A 22719-nucleotide genomic window follows, 5' to 3' on the forward strand; every position below is an offset into this window, starting at 1 on the left:
GACCTTTAAAAACAGGGAGGCAGTCCAAGCCATATACCAAAAGGGTGAAGGATGGGAAGTCACCCACATCTTCTGGACTCGGACCCAGGCCTGGACACTCCTTGGCATGGACAGGGCAGGCACTGGAGCCAGAGTGGGGAGCAAATGAGGTCAGCCTGGCTGAGGGACAGGGATGCTCCTAGGCCAGGCCAGGGCCAGCCAGGAGAAGAAGAGTTCCTCATCAGGCAGTGTGCTGCCAAGCCCCCAGCCTGGCTCTCTAATGCCCTCCCTGCATTAGATCGGAAGACATTCGAGGAAATGGGAGAAATAGAAGCATGGCCATTCCATAGATTTTGGCCATCCCAGTCTCAGGGGTTCGGGTGACACTGCCCACCCGATGTGTGGAAAGACAGGATGCCGAGAACCCAAGGCCAAAGCAGGGGTTGGCCCAGCCAGCTGGCTCTTTTGTGCCCCCTGGCGGCCAGTGAAGAGGGACACATGCCCTCAGATCAAGTTGGCTGGGCCAGCGGAGAAATAAGGAGTCCCTTCCCCCAAGGGTGACCTTTCCCACGGAAACCAGGCCTCAGCACTGCTGCCTGCCTGGACCCATTTGGACAGGGGCTGCAGGAGGCCAAGAACTGATATTTGGGAAGCAAACAACCCTTTGCAGACCTCCCTGTCCAATGTACAGATGAGTACTGCCCCCTGCTAGCCCAGCAGAAGGACCCTGACAGGAGTTCCAGTTGTTGTGGGCAGCTGTCCCAAGAGCCCTACTCCCTTCCCCTGCAAACTGACGTGTTCACACACATTTCTTAGTTGGGCAGAAAAGGGGAAAATCTCATGAGAAGCTTTAAGACACAAATCCTTTCCCCTTCAGTACTCAAATCTCACAGAAACAATGGCTGCACCTGGGGGCTCAAACAAGCACCATCCTCCACTTCAAAGTGCTCCTTCTCTGGCTTTACTCCCTCCAGACACGGAGCTTCCCAGAACACCTTCCTAGCTACCACCCAACTGCTCCAGCTCCCCAAACAAATCTGACCCCCAACTGCCCTCTAAGAGGTTGGTACTGTTTTGCTAGGCCAGCTACAAATGCTCACCAGAGATGTGGCTTAATCAGCATTTTCCTTCCTTGTGAGGGTCATGATTTTGTCAAAGTGCTGCCCACCCCCAGGGCACTGTACCATGTGAAGACAGATCCTGTCTGGCCGTAGGAGAGTGCTCAGGGCCACCAGGGTAGGAAGAGAAGTGGAGCTGAAGTCGGACACTCCTCGGATCAGGTCCCTGCTTGCTGTCTGCTCTCTGGGTGTCCCCCAAACCATCTCCCACCTCTCTGGATCTGTTTCCTCTTGGGCATCATGGTAAAGCTCACATAGGGTGTCACTTCACAGGGTGGGGTGAAGATTCCATGAAGCACTAACAGATGGCACACCAGGTCTCTCCCCCAGCATGTTCTGTCTGCTCTGTGCAAGCCACCTTCTGCAGAATTATCCAGCCAGTTTTACCAAACTGCCTGACTTTCCCTCCAGAAGACTCCAGGCAGAAAAACAGAGTTAAAGACCTACCATTTCTGAGCTCTGTTTTCGACTGTCTAGTGCAGTAGTGAGTCCTCCTACAGCCTGGGGATCCTCGTAGGTTACTCTGGAGATGAAGCAGCATAAGCAGAGTTAGTTCTCCCCCAGTGGTCACCAGGGGTGGGACGGGACAGTGACCTGTAATCACTTTCTATCCCATCGTACCTTCCTTAGACATCTTTGGAAAAATGTTTCCTGTGAACTTGTCTTTGGGCAGAGGCTAGGGGCTCATGCTATCTGTTTTCCTGTAGCTAAAGCTACAAGACCTGGGTTCTAGCAAGCTCAGCTGCTAATCTTCTCTGAGATCTGGTATGTTGTGCACCTCAACATCCCTGTCTTGAGTAACAGCACTGGTGCATCTCTGAAGCTCAAGTACAGGATGTCAAAAGTGCCCTGGAACTCCTGAAAGGGAGGGGCTAGATAAAGGCAAAGTATTACTAATTCTTATTTTATAAGCAACAGCCTCAACAGCATTGGGAAAGGAAGGTAGTCTCTAGGATTGAGGACTGTCACTGATTATGGAGGGTGTCTTCCTCTGCTTTAGCTATATATTTTACAAGCAACTAACTTTTGCTGGTGAAGGGTGCATAGGGCCTTGGGTTTCTGGTCATCCTGTTGAGTCCTGAGCAGGATGCAGGGAGCTGAAAGCACCAAGATGCTGGATCCCTGGGAAAGGTGGGGAAAAGTGTTTCTCACTCCTCACTCCTCTCTAGGCTGAACAGAAAGCTCAAAGCATGTTCATTGCCTCCCTGAGATGCCGGAGGTGTCTATTTTGGAATAAACTCCCCCAGTTCCATATGGTTCATCCTTGCCAGGGCTGCTGTCAGAGAAGTCTCTGCCCTGAACAGTTTTTAGGCAGGAAAATCTTGCTGCTAGGAACCTATTTCAGTCCCTGCCTCTGAGCTCCTCTGGCAGATGAGGGGATGGACGACTCAGTGTCTGCAGCAGCAGTGTGGGGAGGAAAGAGAAGAGAAAATAGTCTCTTGTGACTGACAGGAGAAATCACACCACAATCAACCTCAAGGTCGTGGGTAAGGTAGCATTCATTCAACATATACATCTAATGCCAAGTCCTCTCAGCCATATTTTAAAGTTCCTGGCAGTAAAGTTCCTGGTAAATAAAAGGCCTATCTGTGTTGGCCTGTGACCTCTTTGTGTTGGCTTCTTTAGGTTGGTCAATCACTCCCCGCCCCCCAATATCTTTAGACAGCTACTGGAAGGGGCCCCACATACGTCTTGCGCTGCTCAGCCAAGGAGTTCCCTCTCGTCTGGGCAAACATGTCAAAGCCATCACGGGGATTACATTGCTGGAGTGAACTGAGGGTGCCACTGACGCTCTCTGTCCCCAAGTCTGTGGCAACAAAACAAATGAGCAGCAGATGAGAACAAAATGTGGACTGTGGACTTGATGGAGGGCTCCAAAGCTAGGATGCCGGCAAGTAGGTTAAGGTTCTTTGGGGGTTGGGGTGAGGCTTTCATCAGAATTCTCAGTGTACAACATGCAGGAGGAGCCAGGGCAGCCCCAGATGGAGGACAGAACAGCTACTGCCCCCCAAGCTGCTCTAAGAGGGGAGAGTCATCATGGACAAAAAGGAGATTGCTGGTGGCAAGAAGGCAGGGACCAAGGCCACTGCATCTGCAGACTTCCCACAATGCCCTTCTCAGGTGGGCCCTTCATGAACTCAATCACAATGTCTAAGGACCTGGGTCATTAATTATTTAGCAAATATTTCTTAGATACCCACCATATTCAGAGGTAGATCTCAAGTGGACCAAATTGAATCTAATGTGGTCCTTGGCCTCAAGAAGTTCACTGAGTGGGTGGGAGACAGACAAACAGCAGCAGGGCTTGGCTTGCGAAATCGGGAAAGACCGGAAACCACCACAAGAGGGGTCTTTAAGGATGAGTGGGAGTATGCTGGGAGGAGACGGGGAAAGGCAGGTACAAAGGCACAGGTCTGGAAGTCCAGGATGTGTGAAGTGAGCAGTGCTTATGGGGAGAAATGAATGGAGGAGGTGCCTGGAGAAGCAGGTGGGAGATAGCTGGCAAAGAGCCTCAAATGCCAGGAGTTGGTGGGGAAAACACAAAAAGTTTTTAAGAAGGGAGGCAGCAGAATCAAATTTGAATTTTAGATATTAAATCTGGTGGCCATATGCTGGATGGACTGAAGGCAGAGAATCTGTTCCAATAGAGAAACACTGGCTACAGATATGAGATATTGAGAAGCTGGAATTACAGCAACCAACAGGCCACTAAATAAAAGCTTAATTCAACTGAAATGAAATTAAGGTAGAAAGAGAAATATCAAGAAAAAAAGAAAACAGAAAAGCAAGATAGAAGAAAGAATTCTGAGGGCCATGCTTATTAATTATTTCAATATTATAATTTTATTTGTTATCAACTGGTATCATCCAGAATAACTGAAGCATGTAGAGTCATATACACACTTTCAAATTGAACAGACTATGGAAAAGTGGAGTTTCCTCTAAGTTTCAGACAATGGGCCATTTTAGGTTGATTTGATAGTGTATGTAGAGGAGAGCAAATATGTCAGTGCAACCCCTTTCTGTTTCTAAGCTCACTGCAGACATCACCAATCAATCAAGACTCGGCTTCTAAGCCCTGATGTGGCTTCACTATCCTTCTCGAACCTGTGTTCCAAGCAGCCAATGAACTGAAACCTATTGGCCATACTTGGTCTCATTAATATTGAAAAGGAAATCACTTCAACCATAAGGAATATTCCAGATAAAACACGGCAGGTTACCTTTCTTTACAAAGGAAATGACTTTCAATTCCTTGGAACTTCCCCCACCCCTGATTTCCAACACAGGTTTGAACTTCAAACTTAGAAAACGAAGTTATGAACTAAAGTTGGGACAACTGGCCAGGACTCAGGAATAAACTTTCATGTGGATTCCCCAAAAGGCTTTCTTTCAGGGCTTCCAACAAAGAGAGAGAAGTGGCCTGCAAAGGAGGCTAGTGGTAGGGAGGCCCTTTCTGCCACTATGAGACACTCACCCAAGCCTGCAAGCTGGGAGGAGAGGGAGGATGGGGGCGCCGTGTTCCCCACCATCGGGCTCACCACAGCTGGAGAGCCCGGCCCCAAGTCTATTAAGTTGTCTTCAGTCACTTCACTCAGTACCTGTCAGAACACAAGATTGGCAGTAAGCCCCAGAACATTGTGTCAGGCTCTGAGGTGGAAGTCAGCAGGCAACCGCAGTGTTCTGAGTGGAAAAGCGTCAATGCTGCCCCAGTACAGTGTGCTGAAGCACACTCCCTCCCCCACCGGGCGCGAGAAGGCCTTGGCTGTCCATGAGCCCTTGCCCACTGGCCTCCTCCCCCTCCTCACCTGAAGGAGGCAGTGCTGAGTCACCAGTGACTGTCCTGGGAGCTGTAGACTTGGGGCTTCCTTGCCACCCTCCTGTTAGGGTGCCTGCTAGCTCTTCCCTAGTATCCCATCAACCAGAGCTTACTCTTCAATCACCCAAATATTTTAACCCCAGTAGAAAAACTGGAGGTGAGGCCAAACTGAGGCAGGTCTCCTAGCCTCCATAATGTGGAGGGGGAGGCCTGGCCTCAGGAGATGAGAAAATTCCGGAGGAATACTTACTCCATTACTGGCATTTTGAACTGATCGGCCCGACCTGTATCGTTCGAATCTAACAGGGGAAGAGAAAGCAGAAGTAAGGAGGGAGGGATGCCCATGCCGTGTCCCTGCGGTGCTGCTCACTGGTCCTGTGAAGAGCTCCTGGACTGAGCAGAGTCAGAGGCTCCTGGGGAGGAGGAGGCAACCGGGGGGAGTGGGCCCACACACGCACAATTCTGCCATGCCTTCCTCTGCATGGGGCTCCCCTAGACGATCAACCTTCCTGCCTCTCACACAGCACCCCAAGTTGGTTGTCAGGGAGGGGGAGTTGGTTGGCACAGTGAGGAGGCCACCATAAGCACCCTCAGCTGTCTTCTCACATACCTGGGCCGAGAGATCTCCTCTTGCCCCGAGAGGGGAGGCTGGTCAACCACTTTACCTTGGGTCATCTCAAATGTCTATCTTCAAAGCTGGGCAATAACTGCAGACCCCTCCCCATTTCACAGAGCTGTGCTGGGGAGCAATTAGTTAGTGCTGCCAAAATGCCCCCAACTCAACCTTTGAAGGAAAGGGGGCAGGGCACACATGGGACAGGCACCAAGAGGAGGAAGACAGGCACAGGGCCCTTGCTTTGGCCTAATAGCTGCAAAGAAGTTTGGGCCAACCATGGAGGGGCTGTTGGGAGGGCAAGGTAGGCCTGTCTGCAAGGCTCCTCTGTACCCATCTGCTGGCTGCAGATGGGACTTAGCTTTGAGCAAGTGCAGGAAGCCTCTCCTCTCCCATACCCAAGTCATCCTCATCTAGGCAGGTGAGAGCAATGGTGAAGTGTGTGTAGGGGTGCAGGAGATAGATCATACTCTGCATATTAAAACACTTCAAAACACCATGGGCAAGGAGGTAGCTAAGATACTTTTTCCAGATGAAGTCGGAGAAACCAGCTTTAGTGAGGCACGTGGCTCCACATTGTCTCCCAACTTGCTGAAGTCAATGCCTGGTGACAAGGGATCCCCAGAAGGGATGATCTGGTTAAGCAGTGTGTCTCCACTGTGGTTTTAAGAAAGACTTATGTGGTTTTTCAACAGTGGTTTAGAAGGAGAATAGGAATATTAATATATCTGAAAAAATTTTAATACTGGGTACTTATCTCATACTCTCTTTGAGAGACAGTTAGTCTTATCAAAGGCACTCTAACCAGGACGGCACCTCAAGGCAGCTGGCCCCAAGGTTTGTAATGTTGGGACTGTAGACTCTTGGGTGAAAATGCCCACATTAGCCACTATAATCCTATAGGTTTGTTTGTTTGTTTCTTTCTTTGTTTTTGTCAGCTAGCCAGTACAGCTCCTATTATCCTCTTCTAGCAAGGGCTTAAATGGGCTTAACAGGTTAAAATCCAAGCCCATTTAATATTGAGAAAATGGAACCACATGGTAAGACAAAGGGGCCTCAGGCTGGGAGTCAAGGCTCTCAGATCTGCTTCTGTTCTCCAACTGACACACTGGGGGCCCCTGGGTGACTACACACTCTTACTGCAGAGGTTTCTTCATCTGTCAGAATGACACAGAGCCACCCATCCCTACTTCTATAGTTAAAAGCTGAGACAAAGCCTGGGGTTGTGACAGCCACATCAAAATCACCCTTTAAGCCCTCAAAAAGTAATGCAGATGCAAGTATCTGCCCCACTGACCCTAACTGACTCCCAATCAATCCACACAGTAAGCTGTGAGTCAGCTGGTGTGCCAGTGGGGGCCAGGACCTCAAGTCTCCAGGAAAGTCAGGCCACTGTCCCACCCTCTCAGGCAGTATCGCAGTATCTTTAAGGGGAGATGGTTGGCCTGCACAAGGTCCTTTCTGGTTCCAACATTGGGTCACTCATTGGGAAAGCCTGAGGTGCACTCGTGAGGATGACGAGATAAGAACTGTTTTTGCCTTTCTTATACCTCCTATTTAAAACTAGGTCTAAATAAGACTTCGTCCTGAGAGAAGGATTTGGGAAAGGAAAAGAATTTGCAAATTTATTACCTCAAACCCAAAAATGATTTGGCTGCAGAAGGAACTGAACTGAATGTGTGTATGTTTCCCTAAGCAGCAGCATTCCAGCACTTATGCTCTGCCTGCTTCTCCTGAATGCCCTAGGCACACTGGCATTTGCAAAGGGCAAAGCTTTTTTTTCTTTTTTTAAAGATGGAAAAGAGGAAATCATTTTTCTTCAGAGATTTTTTTTCCCTTTAATTCTTTTCAAATTGAAACGATCATCAAAGGAGCAGGTGCAGAAGCTCCTAACCCAGACCCCCCAGTCCTACCCCTCCCTATGGCTGGGGGTGGTAGGGGCAGTGGGAGAAAGACAGATAGAGGCTTACAAAGGGCAGAGCCTCATTCTGCATGTCAACTTCCTGCTGCTTGCTCTCAACAAGTAACCAGCATTTCCCTGTTTTTCTGATGAGTATTTTCCAACTCCTCCCCCCCCCCCCCCCCCCGTTTATGAAAGAAGCCACTCTGTTATGGCAATAATCTTTTCAAGGGAAAAAAAGAACTCTGGCTCCTACCTCTCATATCGGAGGAAAACATTGTTGAGGTCATCATTGACGTGCAGCAGCTCCTCGGTGACCTCTTCATTGGACACACGGGAGATGAGCTCCACGATGCGCTGCTGCATGGCCCGGCAGGTCCTGTTCAGCTCCTAGAGAACACATGCACAGCTGCAGAGCCTACTGGGTATGTTCTGGTCACATTCTACTTCCTTTGAAAAACTGTACTGATTCTTAAAAGTCACAAAAGGAGTACATGCTTGCTCATAAAACCAGATGTGTGCAGAATGCAAAGCAGAAGGCCCCTCCTCAGGCCTCCGAGGAAACAAGTACTTTTTTAGTGCAATAGACAAATGTCCATACATACATACATACAGCTGGATGTACATCAGTACATGTTTGTACAAATCATTTTTAAAAATACAGAAATGTAATTCTTTACAGCCTGCTTTTTCTCTTCAACAAAATATTCCAGACACCTTTCCCCCTTACTTTGTATAGACTGCCTTGTTCCTTCGTGTATGTATCATAACATATTTTACTATTCTTCTATTGTTGTGTATTTAGGTTGTGGTCTCTCTTTTTTTGGCCAACCCAAATAATGCAGCAATGAACATTTGTATGCACACATGCTTATACACTTGGGCAAGCACTTCCATAGGAAGAGTTCCTCAGAAGCAGAATTTCTGGGTGAAGGGGTATAGTCATTTAGAATATTGACTGGTAATAGTAAACGGCTCTCCAAAAAGACAGTATCAGTTTACTTATACTCCCAGGACCAGCATGATTGCATTAGGTACATGTTGGTGGCATGGCTGTCACCTTGTGAGAGCTCAGAAGCTCAGCAAGCTCCCACAGAGTTCCATGGCTAGCCAAAGATGATATTTGTGCATCCCAGTCACCACTGGAGCCCTCTCTACCCTTAGAAGTGATGTCCCCCTGAAGACAGAGTCTAGTCACATTATGGCCTGGCCTCCATGAGCCTCACCTCCTCCACAATGCAGCCCTACTGATGCTCTTGTTTAAACTGCTTGTGAACTTCCTCAAATATCTGCCAGGCTCCTTGCCATCCTGAGGAGGGGACTGGCAGCCCTGCCAGGCTGGCCGCTCAGTATCCCTGACCACAGGAGCTGCCTAGGAACAAAGTGCCAAGTCCCAGGACCATACAGGGTAAAAGCAGAGGCAAAATGCTGTCCCCACCTACATGGACACTGGAGGGAGCTGAGGAGCCAGTGAGTTAAGGGGCTAAGGCATAAAGAAGTCCTCACAGCTCAACCTCAATACCACCTCTTTTGAAAATGTTTCTGGTGGAAGTAACTATCTATTCACAGCAGACACAGGCAATCGCTGTTTAAGTTCCTCATTTTGTGTCACAATCTGACTAGCTTGGCTGGAAGGTCTTCCCTCCTACAAAGTCATAAACTCCTTGAGGGGGTGTTGTCACTCATCCACTGTGGATGCCCTTCAGCCCTGCACCGAGCCACACACAGTGAAAAAGCCCAGTAATCATCTGCCAAATCGGATCACCAAGGTGGTGAAACAACAAAGTAGATAATGGAGGGTGCCCCTTCCACATGTTCCTGGGTACTCTGCCCCACAACACGCTCTAGAGAAGATCTCTCTCCTCCCTGTTTCCCCAGTACCCATGCCTGACACATAGGAGGCACTCCCCAAGTGCTTTTGAGAGAATTAATTAATGAAGGTAAGTTGCATTCCTTCCATCTGTACTCATCCAAGGAATCAAGATGGTGTTCCCTTACACACACACACACACACACACACACACACACACACACACACACACACACACACACACACACACACACACACACACACACACACACACACACACACACCACTTCATTGCCAAAAGGACATGTGTGGACTGATCCTGCAGGTAGGAGCAAGGTGAGGACTCAAAAGACCTGTCCATCATAGAGCAAATCAACTCACAGCCAGGCAAATGCCAGGCCTGGCTAGCCGGCTTCTGTTGTTTCTCCTGCCACGGCTGCTCAGCCCTCATTGGCTCCTGCCCTGAAAGTGGGGGCAGCAGATGAAAGAAGCCTGGTGCATGTGGCTCAGACCAGAATCATCCTTCCTACCCGACTAGGTGCTTCGGGTGACTGCTTCCAGGAATCAGCCCAAGTCACAGCAGCCCAGCTGGGTAACATTCCTACCAGCAGGAGAGATGCAGAAAGGAGTAGGGATCAGAAGGCTAGGGCTGGAGGGGGCAGGAGAGGTCAAAGATAGTTGATGTAGGGTTTCCATTCAGGCAGTCTTGGGAACCTTGACTCTGAACCCTTGGTCCCCCCAAGCCACCAGCTCCTCACCAATGTTCTGTCTCAGTTATCCACATAAGCTCAGTTTTCTTGCCAGCACTCTCAGAGGATGGGGAATTCTTGTTCATCTAAAATCTAATTTTCCCTCTCTAGGACTCATCCCAGGCCCCAGTGAACCAGAAGTAAGCATTTACAAACATACAGACAAGTGTTAGAATTGATAATAAGAGAGGAACACTGGAAATTAATTGCAGAGGACACTAATATCCAGTAGACAAGGTGCACATTGTCTTTCACTGTGAATGGCTCCTGTCCCAGACCAGCCAGAAGAGAGGCGCTAGGGAACCTGGGCCTTGGAACCTGCCTGGTCTCGGTTAGTGAGGGACTGCTGCACAGTCACTGCCACGGGTGCTGGGGACGCTCAACAGATTAAACCCAGTCACCACTGAGACAATCACAGTACACATCCTAATACAGAAATGAAGTGTGCTCGTGAGTGATACTAAACGGTAAGCCAGGCCCTCAACACTAAAACAAACACGAAAATTTAAATGTCCAAACTCCCAAAAGAAGCAATCACATTAGATCATGGGAAGGATTCAAGCAGCCAGGACTGAAATGCACGATGTAAAACAACCATAGTACTTCTAATACATTGTTAAAGTGCAGTGAGCATCTACTTAGGGCTGACAAAGGAGCATGGATTTAAGTTAACTTGAAAAGACCACCCTCCTCTGCTACCTGAAAGAACAAAAGACACTTGGCCGACACTTGGGCAGCAGATTTACCCAGTGCTTTGGAAAAAACGCTAGAAGGAGACCTGGCCAAAGAGCACAGGATGGAAAAGTGGGAAAGCTGGAGCCATGGGCAGGGGAGGCTGGGCAATGGGACAGAGGAAAGAGTTGAGTATCTGCCTCTCTGCTGTCTGCCACAGACCCTTCCGGGGCCCCTGAGCATGTCTCCTCCCTCCCTGGATGTGCGTATGCCTGGGTACATGAGGACTGGCCAGGCAGTGTCAGAGCTCCTTCTCCCTCCAGTACTCCAGGTGTCTGTGGAAAATCTCTGAGCAAAAGAATCTAGAGACCCAGCTCAGGGTCCACTCCCTCTAGCAAAGGCAGACCCCACCAAATAGGCCCAGTACAGAAAAGTGGGGCCTCTGTCTGGTGCTTGTGGCCAAGCAGCAAGCTCTGGCTGCCCTTGGGTGGGTATGGAGAAGGAAAAAAGTTAGTCACTTCCCATCCAAACTGCAGGCCAATTACAAAGCACAGGACCTGCAAGTCAGGGGAGCGTGCAAGCACGTTGTGGGAAACAGGTGTACGGTCTCCCCACCTAGAGCCCTTGGGCAATCTTCAAACATACCTCAGACTTTCCAGGATAGCAGGTGGCCTCAGGCGCTTGCCACACTGCTCAGGGGCTCCTGAGAAGTCAGCCCTCTGCCTGCAACATCCCTTACCTTCTTTTCCATAAAACAAACTCCTACTCATCCATCAAGACTTCAAGGTATTTCCCCACCCCAGTATTTCATCATAAAAATTTTCAAACACATAGCAAAGTAGAAAGAATTTTACAGTGGACACTCTATACCCATCACTTAGATTCTACCATTAACATTTTACAGTGCCAGCTTTACCTCATGTCTCCCATTTATCCATCTCCCTGTCCACCCAGCATGTTTTCTGGGAACCCCCAACAGCCTCTCCCTCCTCAAGACTCCAGATAGAAGAGGGCAAGGGCTAAGCTCAGTCTCCCCCACAGAGCCCTAGCCCCAGCTGGGTGCTGGTGACCAAGCACGGGCAGCAAGAAGCCCATGACTAGATACGCTCTCCAAGCCCCCAGTACTCTCTGGGCCTGCTTCTCCCTATGTAAAATAAGGGGTTGGACACACAAGGAAGTTCTGCAGAGTGCCATCGAGGGGACTCAGCAGCCTTAACAGCATGGGGGCACCCCCTTCCCGCTGTAGCAGCCAGGGAAGCGCTGCTTTTATCTATTCTAAACATTGCCGTTCACTGTAGAACTCTATTTGTGGAGGAAAGGTTCCATTGCTTTCAAAAAATGTTTGGGAAGTGCTAGGTGATTTCTGAGGCTCTAACACTATGATCTTGGCTTGAAGGAAGAATGAGACCTAAGGACATACATAGAAAGTAGCAATCTCATGGACTCTCAGCACCAGAAACACCTGCTTTGGCCCTGCACTTGCTGCCTCTCTCCCCACTGTCCCCAGCCCCTCAGCTCCAATCCTGGAGGAGCATCCCAGTGGCTTTCCAAAGAGCTATGCCTAAAGATAGACCCAAAGACTCTGGCCTGTGGCTACTGCATCAGAGATCTCCAGGGGTCTCTGCACAGACAATGTTTCCACCTCCTGACTTCAACCTTTTAAGTTACTGTCTCAAAAAGAAGAAAAAAGAAGAGACAAAAGGCAAGAGGAGGATCAGTCATTCAGATTTCTGCCACCACCACACCAGCTGGCTGCTCACGTGGCAGACTCAGCTGGGAAACTGTCCTTTGCTTCCCTCTCCTATCTCCAAACCACTCAGAGCGACTCTCTTCTGGAGTCTCAGACACAAGAGCCTACAGCTTGCCTCGGTCACTCTTTCCACTGTGCAACAGCTGGAAGACTGGGACAGGAATTTCCTAAACGTTAAAGATTTCAGCTTTGGCCTCCTATCTCTAGCTCTCAATAGAGGGGAAGAACAGCTGGTCACTCTGTGCAAAATCCCTCCATCTATCAGAACACCTTATCAAATATCCTCTCTTTTCTGTCTCATTAATTCCAATGCCTTTATCTTTTCCTCAAGAGATATTCTCATCCCAACTTCATAAAACAGTCTTTTAATCATCTTTACGGGTTTCCCCCGAACCCTCTCCAAGTTTGAAGGAACACAGAATAATGTCCTGAAGATCTGTTTTTCTGTTGCTGCAAAGGAAATGGGAGGAAGAAGAAAGTCCTTGTTGACTAGAAAGGGGTAATAATGAAGTTAAACATGTAAAATAAACTAGATTTCTCTAGAGAAATGGCCTTAGTCATTCTGTCTTTGTTGAAGTGAGAGGCAAGAAGCAACAGGGGATGCACCATCTTCTACTTGAAGAAACAGTGAGCAGAACAGCTTCTTCTATTATCTGATAACTGCTCATATAAGAACATCCATTTTTGGCATCATTGGATTAATTAAAAGTTATTATCGATTGAAGGCAAAGCTCAAAAGGCTAAATTGGGAGAGACAGAGGGCACTGGGAGACAGAATCAGGATCTTAAAGATCCCAGAAAGCTGGACTCAGGCTGCAGCCAAGGGCATGCACTATAGCAGGGACAGATGCAGAGTCTCGTACTTCAGGTCCAGACTCAAGTGTTCATGTACAAGATGAGGAAGATATGGCTTAACAGCCACACAGGAGATGGAGCAGGGTTTTCCATTTCACAGAGTCAGCCTCTTATGAAGAAATGCCTCTTCATCTACAAGGTGGGCTACATTCAAGGACCTACTCATGTGAAAGAGGAATTAGTTTTGTTCTGTTGTCTAAGGAGACAGACCAGGGTCAAAGTTACAGGGAAACAGACTTTACTTTTCTTTTTTCTTTTGGCAGCTGGCCAGTATGGGGATCGAAATCTATGATCTTAGTGTTGTAAGGCTGCGGTCTAACCAACTGAACTAACCGGCCAGCCCCGAGACAGACTTTAGCTCAGTGCATGAAAGGCCTTTCCAACAGTAGTCACGGAAGCTGCGATATACAGGGGACTCACCTGTGCCCTGCTCTGTGCCAGGACTTCCAAGATGAGAGTGACCAATGGAGGAGAAGCAAGCTCAGAGGGGGCCAGTGACTTGCCTGGCATCACCCAGCCAGTTGGTCAGGGGGAGGGCCAGGATGTGAACCCAGTGATTCATAAGCCTGCACTCTCTCTACCTGCTGTGCTGTTTCCCAAAGTCTGAGACATTGGTTTGAAAACAGAAGTACTTCCCTGAGCTGCCGTGAACAGCTGGTCATTGGGGCTGTGAAGATACATCAAGTAGGCACTAGACAAGATGCTGTAGAGGAATCTGAGCATGGCTGTGGAGCTGGACTAGCTGCACAATGGTCTCTCCCCGCTCAGACAGTGAAGGATGTGACACTTGGCCCGTGAGGAGGAGCTGCTGTGCTCACTCAGGGCACCCTGCCTCCATTTTCCTCGGGGGCTCCAGCTAAGCTGACAGCACAGGGTGTTGAGAGTGGCCTAAGCCTTTCCTCTAATACCAGCCACCTACCCACATGCCCTCAGGCAAATGGCTCCACTACCAAGCTTCCTGTTTTTCCCACCTGCTACTCCAGCCAGGCTGTAGGAGCCTTCGCCTGGAAGTGCTTTGCAACATGCAGGAAGCAATCAGGACATAACCTGCCCACAATTATGATGAGCCACATCAGTGGATCCCGGGGCTGACACCTCCAATGACCTCTCTCCCCATCCCCTCCACCTTCTACCCAGCTATTTACACTCAAGTCGGGAACAGCTTCTGTTGGCGGGGACACTTGGGTTGGTGACAAATGTGTTTAATTTCGCAACCCTGGCCAGCACACAGAGCTCTGGACTGCTTCCGCCCTGAGCACTCTGGCTGCCCTCCAGCTCGATTGTGAGGTCCTGGGGATGCATTCTGATCCCAGCACTTTCCAAGCAGACTGTGGCCTTTTTCCATGTGGAAGGCTCACTGTTTAGTGCAGCTCTAACCCTTGGGAGACCCTGCCTGCTGGCTTCTGACTGCCAGGGAAGGAGAGGAGGGGAGATGTCAGGGATGGCTGAGGCATGAGACCACCAGTCAGGAAGCCCAGTGTGGCCCAACTCCCAAATCTCCCATGCTTGAAAGGACAGCCTCCCACTGACACCCAGAATCATTCTTTTTCTGTTTGATTTATAAGATAGCAGTGAGGGCTGGTAGGCTTGGAGCTGGAAGAAAACAGAGGGAAGGAAAATGTCATGGGAAGCAACCTATTTTTGAAAACTGTGAGCTGACGCCAGGAGATTAGGTTCTGTTTGTCTTGGCTGATAGGATTGTTTAAAAAAAAAAAAAAAAAAACTCCAGTGTCTCTCTCTCTCTCTCTCTCTCTCTCTCTCTCTCTCTCTCTCTCTCTCTCTCACACACACACACACACACACACACACACACACACACACACACACACACACACACACACACACACACACACACACAGTATTGCTGCTGTCTGGCTCTGCTCTGGCTGTCTGGAAGCATCCTGGCTTTGTTCAACCCACCCCCTGCTGCCAGGAGCTCAGCTCCGTCCAGAGCAAACCCCCCATCAGCAGGAATTTCAACGCTGACACAGCACAAAGCTGCCTCAAGAGGCCTTTTCAGTTTCTGGACTGACCTCAAATTCCTATGCATCTGGATAATGCCTGGCAGAACCCCGCCCGCAAGCCAGGAATGGAGCCCAATGACGATGCATTAAAGGGAGGCTGGGTCCCATGGAGTGTGGCACATGGACAGTTGGACCCACTGAGCTGAGGCAAGCTTGGTCTGAGGCTGGTGTCAGCAGTGAGGCCTAGGGACTGGCGGGAAGCCACTCAGGGATACTCCCTGGGGCTGGGCAAGGGTACCTTGTCTCAGCTGCAAGCAGCTGACACTGTGGTTACATGGAGACAGCTGTTCCGCTTCCCATCTCCTGCACTAAGCTGTGAGCTCCTCCCGAGCAGGAACCTCAGCTCATGCATCTCTGTGCCCCTAGGGATGTGCTCTGTGTTAGGCCCAATGCAGGCCTCCATCTATCCTCATCCCCATAGGAGCTGACAGCTTTGGAGTAGCAAGGGGGCACTACAAGAAGCAGCCTGGGACCAGGCCGAGCCACCCTGGGTGTGCATACTCCTGAAGGGTGGGGCCATTAGAGCCGAGCCTTCACAGCAGGCAAGTGTGTGCCAATAGCAGGGTAGGAGGTATGGCATTCAGAGGGCCAGGACTGACAACTGGGTGCTGAACAAAAACAGCAGCAGCAGCAGCAGCAGACACATGGAGAGGCATCACACCGGACTGCCCAACCAGCACCCTGTGCACCCAAGCAGCAGAATATCTGGCACCTGCAGTTCACAGCATCTTTCTTCTACCCCTCCAAAAAGTCGCCATTTCTACGGGCAGTGCCACTGCCATTTTCTGCAAATGCCAGAGTTGTCTGAGGCTGGGTCAATGGCTCTGGACATGGCTGGCCTGGGAAATGGGCCTGAGGTCGGGTACCTGACTCTAGTCTGAGGGTGGGACAGCAGGCTGGCCTGTTCCCGGACCCTTTTCTGCTACGCTTCCAAAATTTGGAGTAAGAACAGGAGCTTCAAACTTTATCTCAGGCTCAGGAATATCACAGGGGTAAGGCTCTACTAGAAGGGTGCCTAAGTGCAATCAAGGCTGAAAAGGCCTGCTTCAGAATGTTTATGACCTAACATTGAGGGACCAAAGCGATACACAAAATTGTACACATAGTATGAACTCAACTACATTTAAAATAAACAGAAGAAAGTATAAAAGAAAAGACATCAAAATGTCGACAGTGGTTATTTGTGGATGCTTGGGTTAAAGAAAATTATCATTTTCTTCTCTGTCCTTTCTTTTTCTTTTGATGGTCATGTATTCTACAGCTGGCATTTTATAATCAGGAAAAAAATATTATGAAGGAAGATAAAAAAGAGAGACGGAAACATGAGGCTGAGCAAGAGCCCATGTGGACTCGGTGCCTTTTGACAAGAGGGCCACTGGACCTGTCCTGCCTCACTGCTGCGCCTAAGTGGGGTCCTGCCACAGTGTGCAGCAGGTAAGCTGATCTGTGCTCAGGCCCAGCGCTTCCACAAGATGGGGTCCTCCTAACCTGCAGCAGCTCCAGATCAGACGAGTCCTCTTGCCCAGGGACCATTTCTGTTAACATTTCGGACATAACTTTCGTGTTTCCTCGGACAACGTCCAGTTCGCTCCGCAGCCTGGCAATCTATTGGGGGCCACAGGGAGGAAAGCAGGAAGGAGAGGTCAGTCACCCTGTACCTGGAATATCAGAACCAGCTAGCTCCTCAGGTTGGTGACAGTCCCACTCACTGAGATCTAGGTCACCTTTCCAAATGTGTGCCATAAAAGTCTTCTTATCTCCCTCCTGCCTGTGAGGGTGATGGCAGCTCTGAGAACTCAACGGGGAAGCAAGGCCACCACAAAGGGCCCTGGTCACCAGAAGCCTGTCATTGGTGTTGTGCTACCCATGACACTGGGGCAGCACTGTGCAGTGAGAAGCGCTGGGTCAGGAGTGAACTGAGCTGGTTTTCGATCTCGGCTCTCCCACAACAGGACCTTGAGTAAAAAAGAACTTAACCTTTCAGGGCCTCCGTTTCTGCTCTTTAAAATCCAAGTGTAGGAATACAAGAGCTCTAAGGTCCCTTCATGGCTGAGATCCTTTTCCATGAACCTCATAGTTACAGATTCTGTCCCTAGGAGTTTTATAATCTAAATACTCTGATTCTCTGAGAGGTTGGCCAGTGTGCAAGAATGAGGGAGGGGGACTGAGAGAAGACCACAGGGGAGACTCCCTCCTCCCCAGTTCCCTAGCTGGTAACACGACCCCTTGAAAACTACCCAGTCTGCCTACTTATCAGCGCTCCCCAAAGCGCAGACCTGAGCCAAGGCCTGAGCCTTCTCTCCTGCAACAGCAACACTGTAAACCCTCTGCCCTCTGTCTCCAGCCCTGTGCTTCGGATCACCTCCTTCATTCTCTAAACCCCTCGAGACATCCCTGTGGAGGCCACAGGGACCTTCAATGCACAGTGAGGCATCATAGAAGAATCTGCACAGGAATGCCTCTTCATCCCAATACATGTTGGAAGGAAATCCAAGAACTGCCACAGGACACTGGAAGGGGCCCTAGAAAACCCTGTGAGCATGGGGCCTCTACAGCAGTGGCAACGCCCAGAGCTTCTCTGAGCCTCCGTCTCCTCTCCTATGCGAAGGCAGGAATAATAGCCCACATCACAGGGTGGCTGAAAGTGCCTGAAGGGCACTGGCATGTGCACGCTCTTTACTGCACATGTGTGGTTCCCGTTCCTGCTCAAATGTCCAGAGAGCCGGACTGTGAAGTTGTTCTTCCTGCACTGTGACCCAGCTCAAGCAACACCTCCTCTCCTCAGTGAAGCCTTTTCTGATTCTCTCTCGCCCTTCCTGAGGTAGAAGCGACCATTCCCACCTCCTCTTTCAGGCCCACTCCCTGCACAGTTTCCATCGCAGCAGCAACGGCAGCCTTTCCTGGGCTGATGAGTCCTCTCAGCAGACCCTTCACTATTTAGTGCAGAAAGCCTGCTGGGTTGAGTTCTGTACCTGCAGCATAGAGATAGGGACAAGAGACCTCAACCAATGGTCAACCAGGAAAATAGTCCAGGTCCTGTGAGGCTCTGCCTGGCTCTGCTTGGTGGATGGCCCATGGACCTCCTCCAAAGTTCTGGCTGAGAAGAGGTTTCTGGCCAGGGAGGCCCAGGACTGCTACAGTTAGCAACCACGTGGGCTCTGAAGTGCTGGTCCCCTAAGCCTGGCTGGGTACCTACCTGCCTGCCTCTGTGTCCATTCTCCCCCAGGGGCAACAGGCATAAGGGCAACATATCATCTTCTCGACTGTGCTGGCTGCTGGGAGGGCCTTTCCTGAGCACCCAACGCACTGACAGCGACTCAGTGAAGTGCTCATGACTGTCTAACTTCAAACAATTTCTGCCTTCCCTCAGAGCAGAAAGGGCACAGTTCTGCCCACAGATACAGCTGGAGACTTTCTAAGGGAAGGCCCTGGCCAGTGTGGGTAACGAGGAGGGGCAGGGATCAGTGACACAGGCCCACAGGTAATGTAAACCTACACTTAGCTGTGGGTTTGGACCTCCTCCCCCAGAGGTGCACATAGCACTGAGGTGGCCACCATGAGAGCCTCTTCCAGCTGTCCATCATGCCCACGGCTGCCCTGTGGGATAAGAGGGAAGGACTGTCACCGTTCTACTTAAAGGAAACTAAGGCTAAATGTTCTGACAGAAGCCTCATGGTGAGCAGCAGAGTGGCTCAGGCCCAGGCCTGTATGACTAGCAGTTCACTCCTCCTGCCTGCATCATGCTGCCTCCTCAGAGCTGGGAGAGAAGCTAACAGAACGCAGGCCTGGCACAGTGCTGCCCTCCCCTGCACTCAATCGCTTGGCCCCTCTGTTTCTTTCTTTTTTTAAAATTATTATTAGCATATTCATTATTACAAATCATACTTATTCTTTATACCCCTTATCCAACCTCTCCCCTTCTCTCTCCCCCTCCCTGTTGGCCCCTCTGTTTCAATGAGTTTCCGAATGACATTGTCACAAACAGTAAATAAGGATTTCAAAACATAAACATTGAATAGATTTTTTTTCAAGTCTGACCATTTCTCAAATTTTAACTAATGGGAATTCTATAAATCCATCTAAAGACCAGTCACCACAATTCATCTAAAAAAAATCCAGTTTTAGGTTAAAACTGCATTAGCTTATTGGGAAGTAGCCCAGGAAGGTAGGCAGGCACCCTGCTGATCCGGTCACTGGCTTCTGATGATGTCGTTTCTTACAGGACAGATCTAAACCTGTGTGATAGACAAGCCCATTCACAACTCAACTGCATTCCTATGCTTTTCGCCTCTCTTTCTGCCACTGTTTCCTCCGCCACCTGGGCTCCACACAGGACCTACTCTCCAGTCAAGCTACCAGCAGTTCCCTGAGAGAGTCCTGCTCCTCTGCGCCTCCACCCATGCTGATGCCACTCCTTGCATGAGACCTCAGCTGACAAAGCCCCACTCCTGTCTCAGGACCCTCAGTGTGTCAGCTCCCTGAACTGCCTTCCATGCACTGCTCAACCCTGGGCTCACAGAGCACTTGGCTCTGCTCCCCACCACAGTGTGACCACATTCTAGCATGACTGTCCTGGCATCATCTGTCTTCCCAAGGGACTGAGCTCTTCCATCTTTGTAATTCTGACACCCAGCACAGCGTCTGGTCTGGGGAGGCCTCTGTATGTGTCTCCTGGAAAGGTGAATGAGGATGGTCAGCTGAAGCCCGGAAGTATACAGCTACCTGTTCGGAACTGGCCGTGATGGGGCCAGTCACACTCAGAGCCGGGGCCTGCGGAGATGAGTAGGGAGCAGGAGGAGGCGAGGAATAGGAGCTGGTTCTTGTCCTCTGCTGCGACTGGGACCTGGGCATGGTTGCAGCTGGATCCACTTCAGGGACGCTCTGGCACAGCAAAAACAAAGTCCACTGTTCACTTGGGCTGCCTGTGCGGCTGGGCCTGACAGCTCTCCTCCCCCGCCCCCTGCCCAGTGGCACTTCCCAGCAGAGCTGCCTGCAGAAAAGCTGAGGCCCAGCTCCACTGCTGCCCCAGTGAGGCTCACAGAACCCCTCTGAGCCTAGCCTCCCCATCCATGAGGTGGGGCCACCACCGACTCCTCCCTCTACTTACCTCACAAGGTGTGTGTGACAGACAACCAAAGCAACTCAAAGTGCTCTGTGAGCATTCTGGTCATGGTTCCCATTATGAAGACCACCTCAGGATCCGAGTGGAGGGGGGGCTTGTTATTAAGTTTTGGTAATCATGAATCCTTATTTGGTACCAAAAGATTATATTTTGGTCTTTACAAGTAGACTAATATAAATAGTAATTATGCAATTTACCAAATGTTCTTTGTAATTATAGGAACAACACCACTGTTCTGTCATTATTAGAATAATAAAACAGGTTATGTTTACTCCACTAAGCATCGTGAGTGGTTTGGAGGGATCATGATGAGAATAATGCTTTGGAAAGTACAATTCCTGTGCCTTTCCTCCGAGCCTCTCAGATCGCCTCAGGAACTCTGACTCATGTGCTCAAACGAGACATGCACAGGCACGCTGTCCTTCTTGAGGTCCCCATTTCAGAGATGGGCAGATGGGGTCAGCGAGGCAAAGTGTACGGGGACAAGGTGCCTCTTGCGGATCCTGGAGCTTTCCTGGCTGTCTTCTGGGCTAGGAGCTGATTCCCATCCCTTAGAGAGACTAGCTCCCCTGCAAAACCACGAATGGCATCACCAGTGTGCTTTCAATTCTGAAGCACAGAGCTGCCCTGTCCACAATGTTCCACTTACTGTTGACATCATAAGAGCTTCAGCGGGATGTCCCTAAATGGGCCGTTTTTGGGCCTTGAGTCCCAAGGTTGACGGAATTCAGGACTGGATTGATGTTGAATGCTCATAGCTCAAAAAAAAATTTAGATCCATTTGACTCGTACAGTTGAAAAAACAGAAAGCTTTTCTTTGCCCCATGCTGAGTAACATCCATCCCTCTGTACTGCTCTAAGATGCTCTGGTGCTCTCAGGCAATGAGAATGGGATTCCCACACCAGATTCTATGGGCCTCTGAAGAGCAGGTGCTAATGTCCCTCACAGGATGGCTCCGCCCAAGCAGCCATTTCCATGAAACCGCCTGAACTGATCCCTCTATTATACTCTTCCTTAGTCAGTGTGAAAAGCAGGGAGGGAGGTGGGGGAGACACTGCTGCCACTTAATCACCAGTCAACCAGCTGTCTCACTCTGCATTCCCCTTGTTATTAAAAGAAATGCCCTCGAGCTTTAAGAAAGCATGATGACAAGCTGAATAATTCAAAGGGAGCAGCAGAAGGATGGTGGCAGCAGCTTGGCTCACCCATTCTGCAGTAGGTCTTTCTAGAAAATGCCAGCTGGAAGCTTACCCGCTGTGGTGTGTGAATGGGAGACAGAGCGTCCAAGTCTGCCATGGGAAATTCAACCCCTTTCCTCTTCAACTCCTCATATATGTGCACAACGCCGGTAAGATCAGGACTGCTTCGAAAGGCATCAGCCCACGCCTGAGAGGACAGAAGAAGGACTGTTAGGAGCGTTTCTCACTATGTCTAAAAATCCAAAGCAGCTCATGTCCTCTCTGAGGCCAACACTCTCCTGCACTCAAATGTAAATTGCACTGGAAAACCTACTCTGTTCCTCTCCTCCTGCAATCGCTGCCACAACATGGCTGGTGAATTCCCGGTTTTCAATGGTGCTGCTGAGCGTGAACAAAAACACAAAACTTAATTCAGCTTGTATTTCCTTGGAGAGGAGACAGAGAACACCCCATGCACTCTGGCACATCTTGAAATGCCAGCATTTCCCTAATCACAAGGAAATCAATTGTGGGGGTGGTTTAGCTGAAGGGATGGAAGGCTCAGCTAGTGGCCTCACGGTAGGACACGAGCCCTCAGTGCAGGAGCGCAGTGGTGGGTCCTCATGCACGTTCATCATCACACTCTGCCCTGACAGCTTATGCTGGTGGAGGCGGGGACCATGGGCAAATTGAGCAGAAAGGAAAAGAGAAATTTATGTGTGACATGCAATAAAGGCTAACTCCAGGTTTCCTCATAGATCAGAGACTGCTAAAGCTGGAATTGCCTAGCCCAGTCCCGTTGCTGGCAGGTGAGATGACTGCAGCTCAGGGGCAGAAGAGCTCGGAGGGATCCACACATGGGCCCATGGCTGGAGTGCTCCCAGCCCCAAGCTTCTTCTATTATGTCATGCTGCCAACAGTGGCAACATACCTGGGCCCAACTCAAAAAACCCACTGGAAAGCACAACCATTAGATTCCCCTAAGTGAAAACACAACACGGATAGGAAAGAGCCCCATTTCTATTAATTCATAAAACTCTTAAAAGTTAAAAAAAAAAAAAAAAAAAAATTCTGTTCTTTGGAAGTTAACAGAATGTATCAAAAAAAGAAGTATACCCAAAGGGCTCC

At 49.7% G+C, this 22719-nt stretch overlaps 1 protein-coding gene across 5 annotated transcripts in view; it reads right to left on the bottom strand.

The window, feature by feature from the left end:
- The window catches only part of TOM1L2 (target of myb1 like 2 membrane trafficking protein), a 115431-nt gene that overhangs the window by 14266 nt on the left and 78446 nt on the right, over positions 1 to 22719 (bottom strand). For all 5 annotated transcript variants that reach the window (XM_063109379.1, XM_063109377.1, XM_063109376.1 and 2 more), the window contains exons 5-12: positions 21665 to 21799; positions 20013 to 20171; positions 16779 to 16895; positions 7687 to 7820; positions 5168 to 5216; positions 4576 to 4699; positions 2787 to 2904; positions 1545 to 1620 (exon numbers count right to left, since the gene is read on the bottom strand). In XM_063109379.1, the coding sequence (XP_062965449.1) occupies positions 1545 to 1620; positions 2787 to 2904; positions 4576 to 4699; positions 5168 to 5216; positions 7687 to 7820; positions 16779 to 16895; positions 20013 to 20171; positions 21665 to 21799 (912 nt within the window). The remainder of the gene's footprint in view (positions 1 to 1544; positions 1621 to 2786; positions 2905 to 4575; positions 4700 to 5167; positions 5217 to 7686; positions 7821 to 16778; positions 16896 to 20012; positions 20172 to 21664; positions 21800 to 22719) is intronic.

This window comes from Cynocephalus volans, chromosome 10, assembly GCF_027409185.1.
Source record: "Cynocephalus volans isolate mCynVol1 chromosome 10, mCynVol1.pri, whole genome shotgun sequence".
Lineage (NCBI taxonomy): Eukaryota > Metazoa > Chordata > Mammalia > Dermoptera > Cynocephalidae > Cynocephalus > Cynocephalus volans.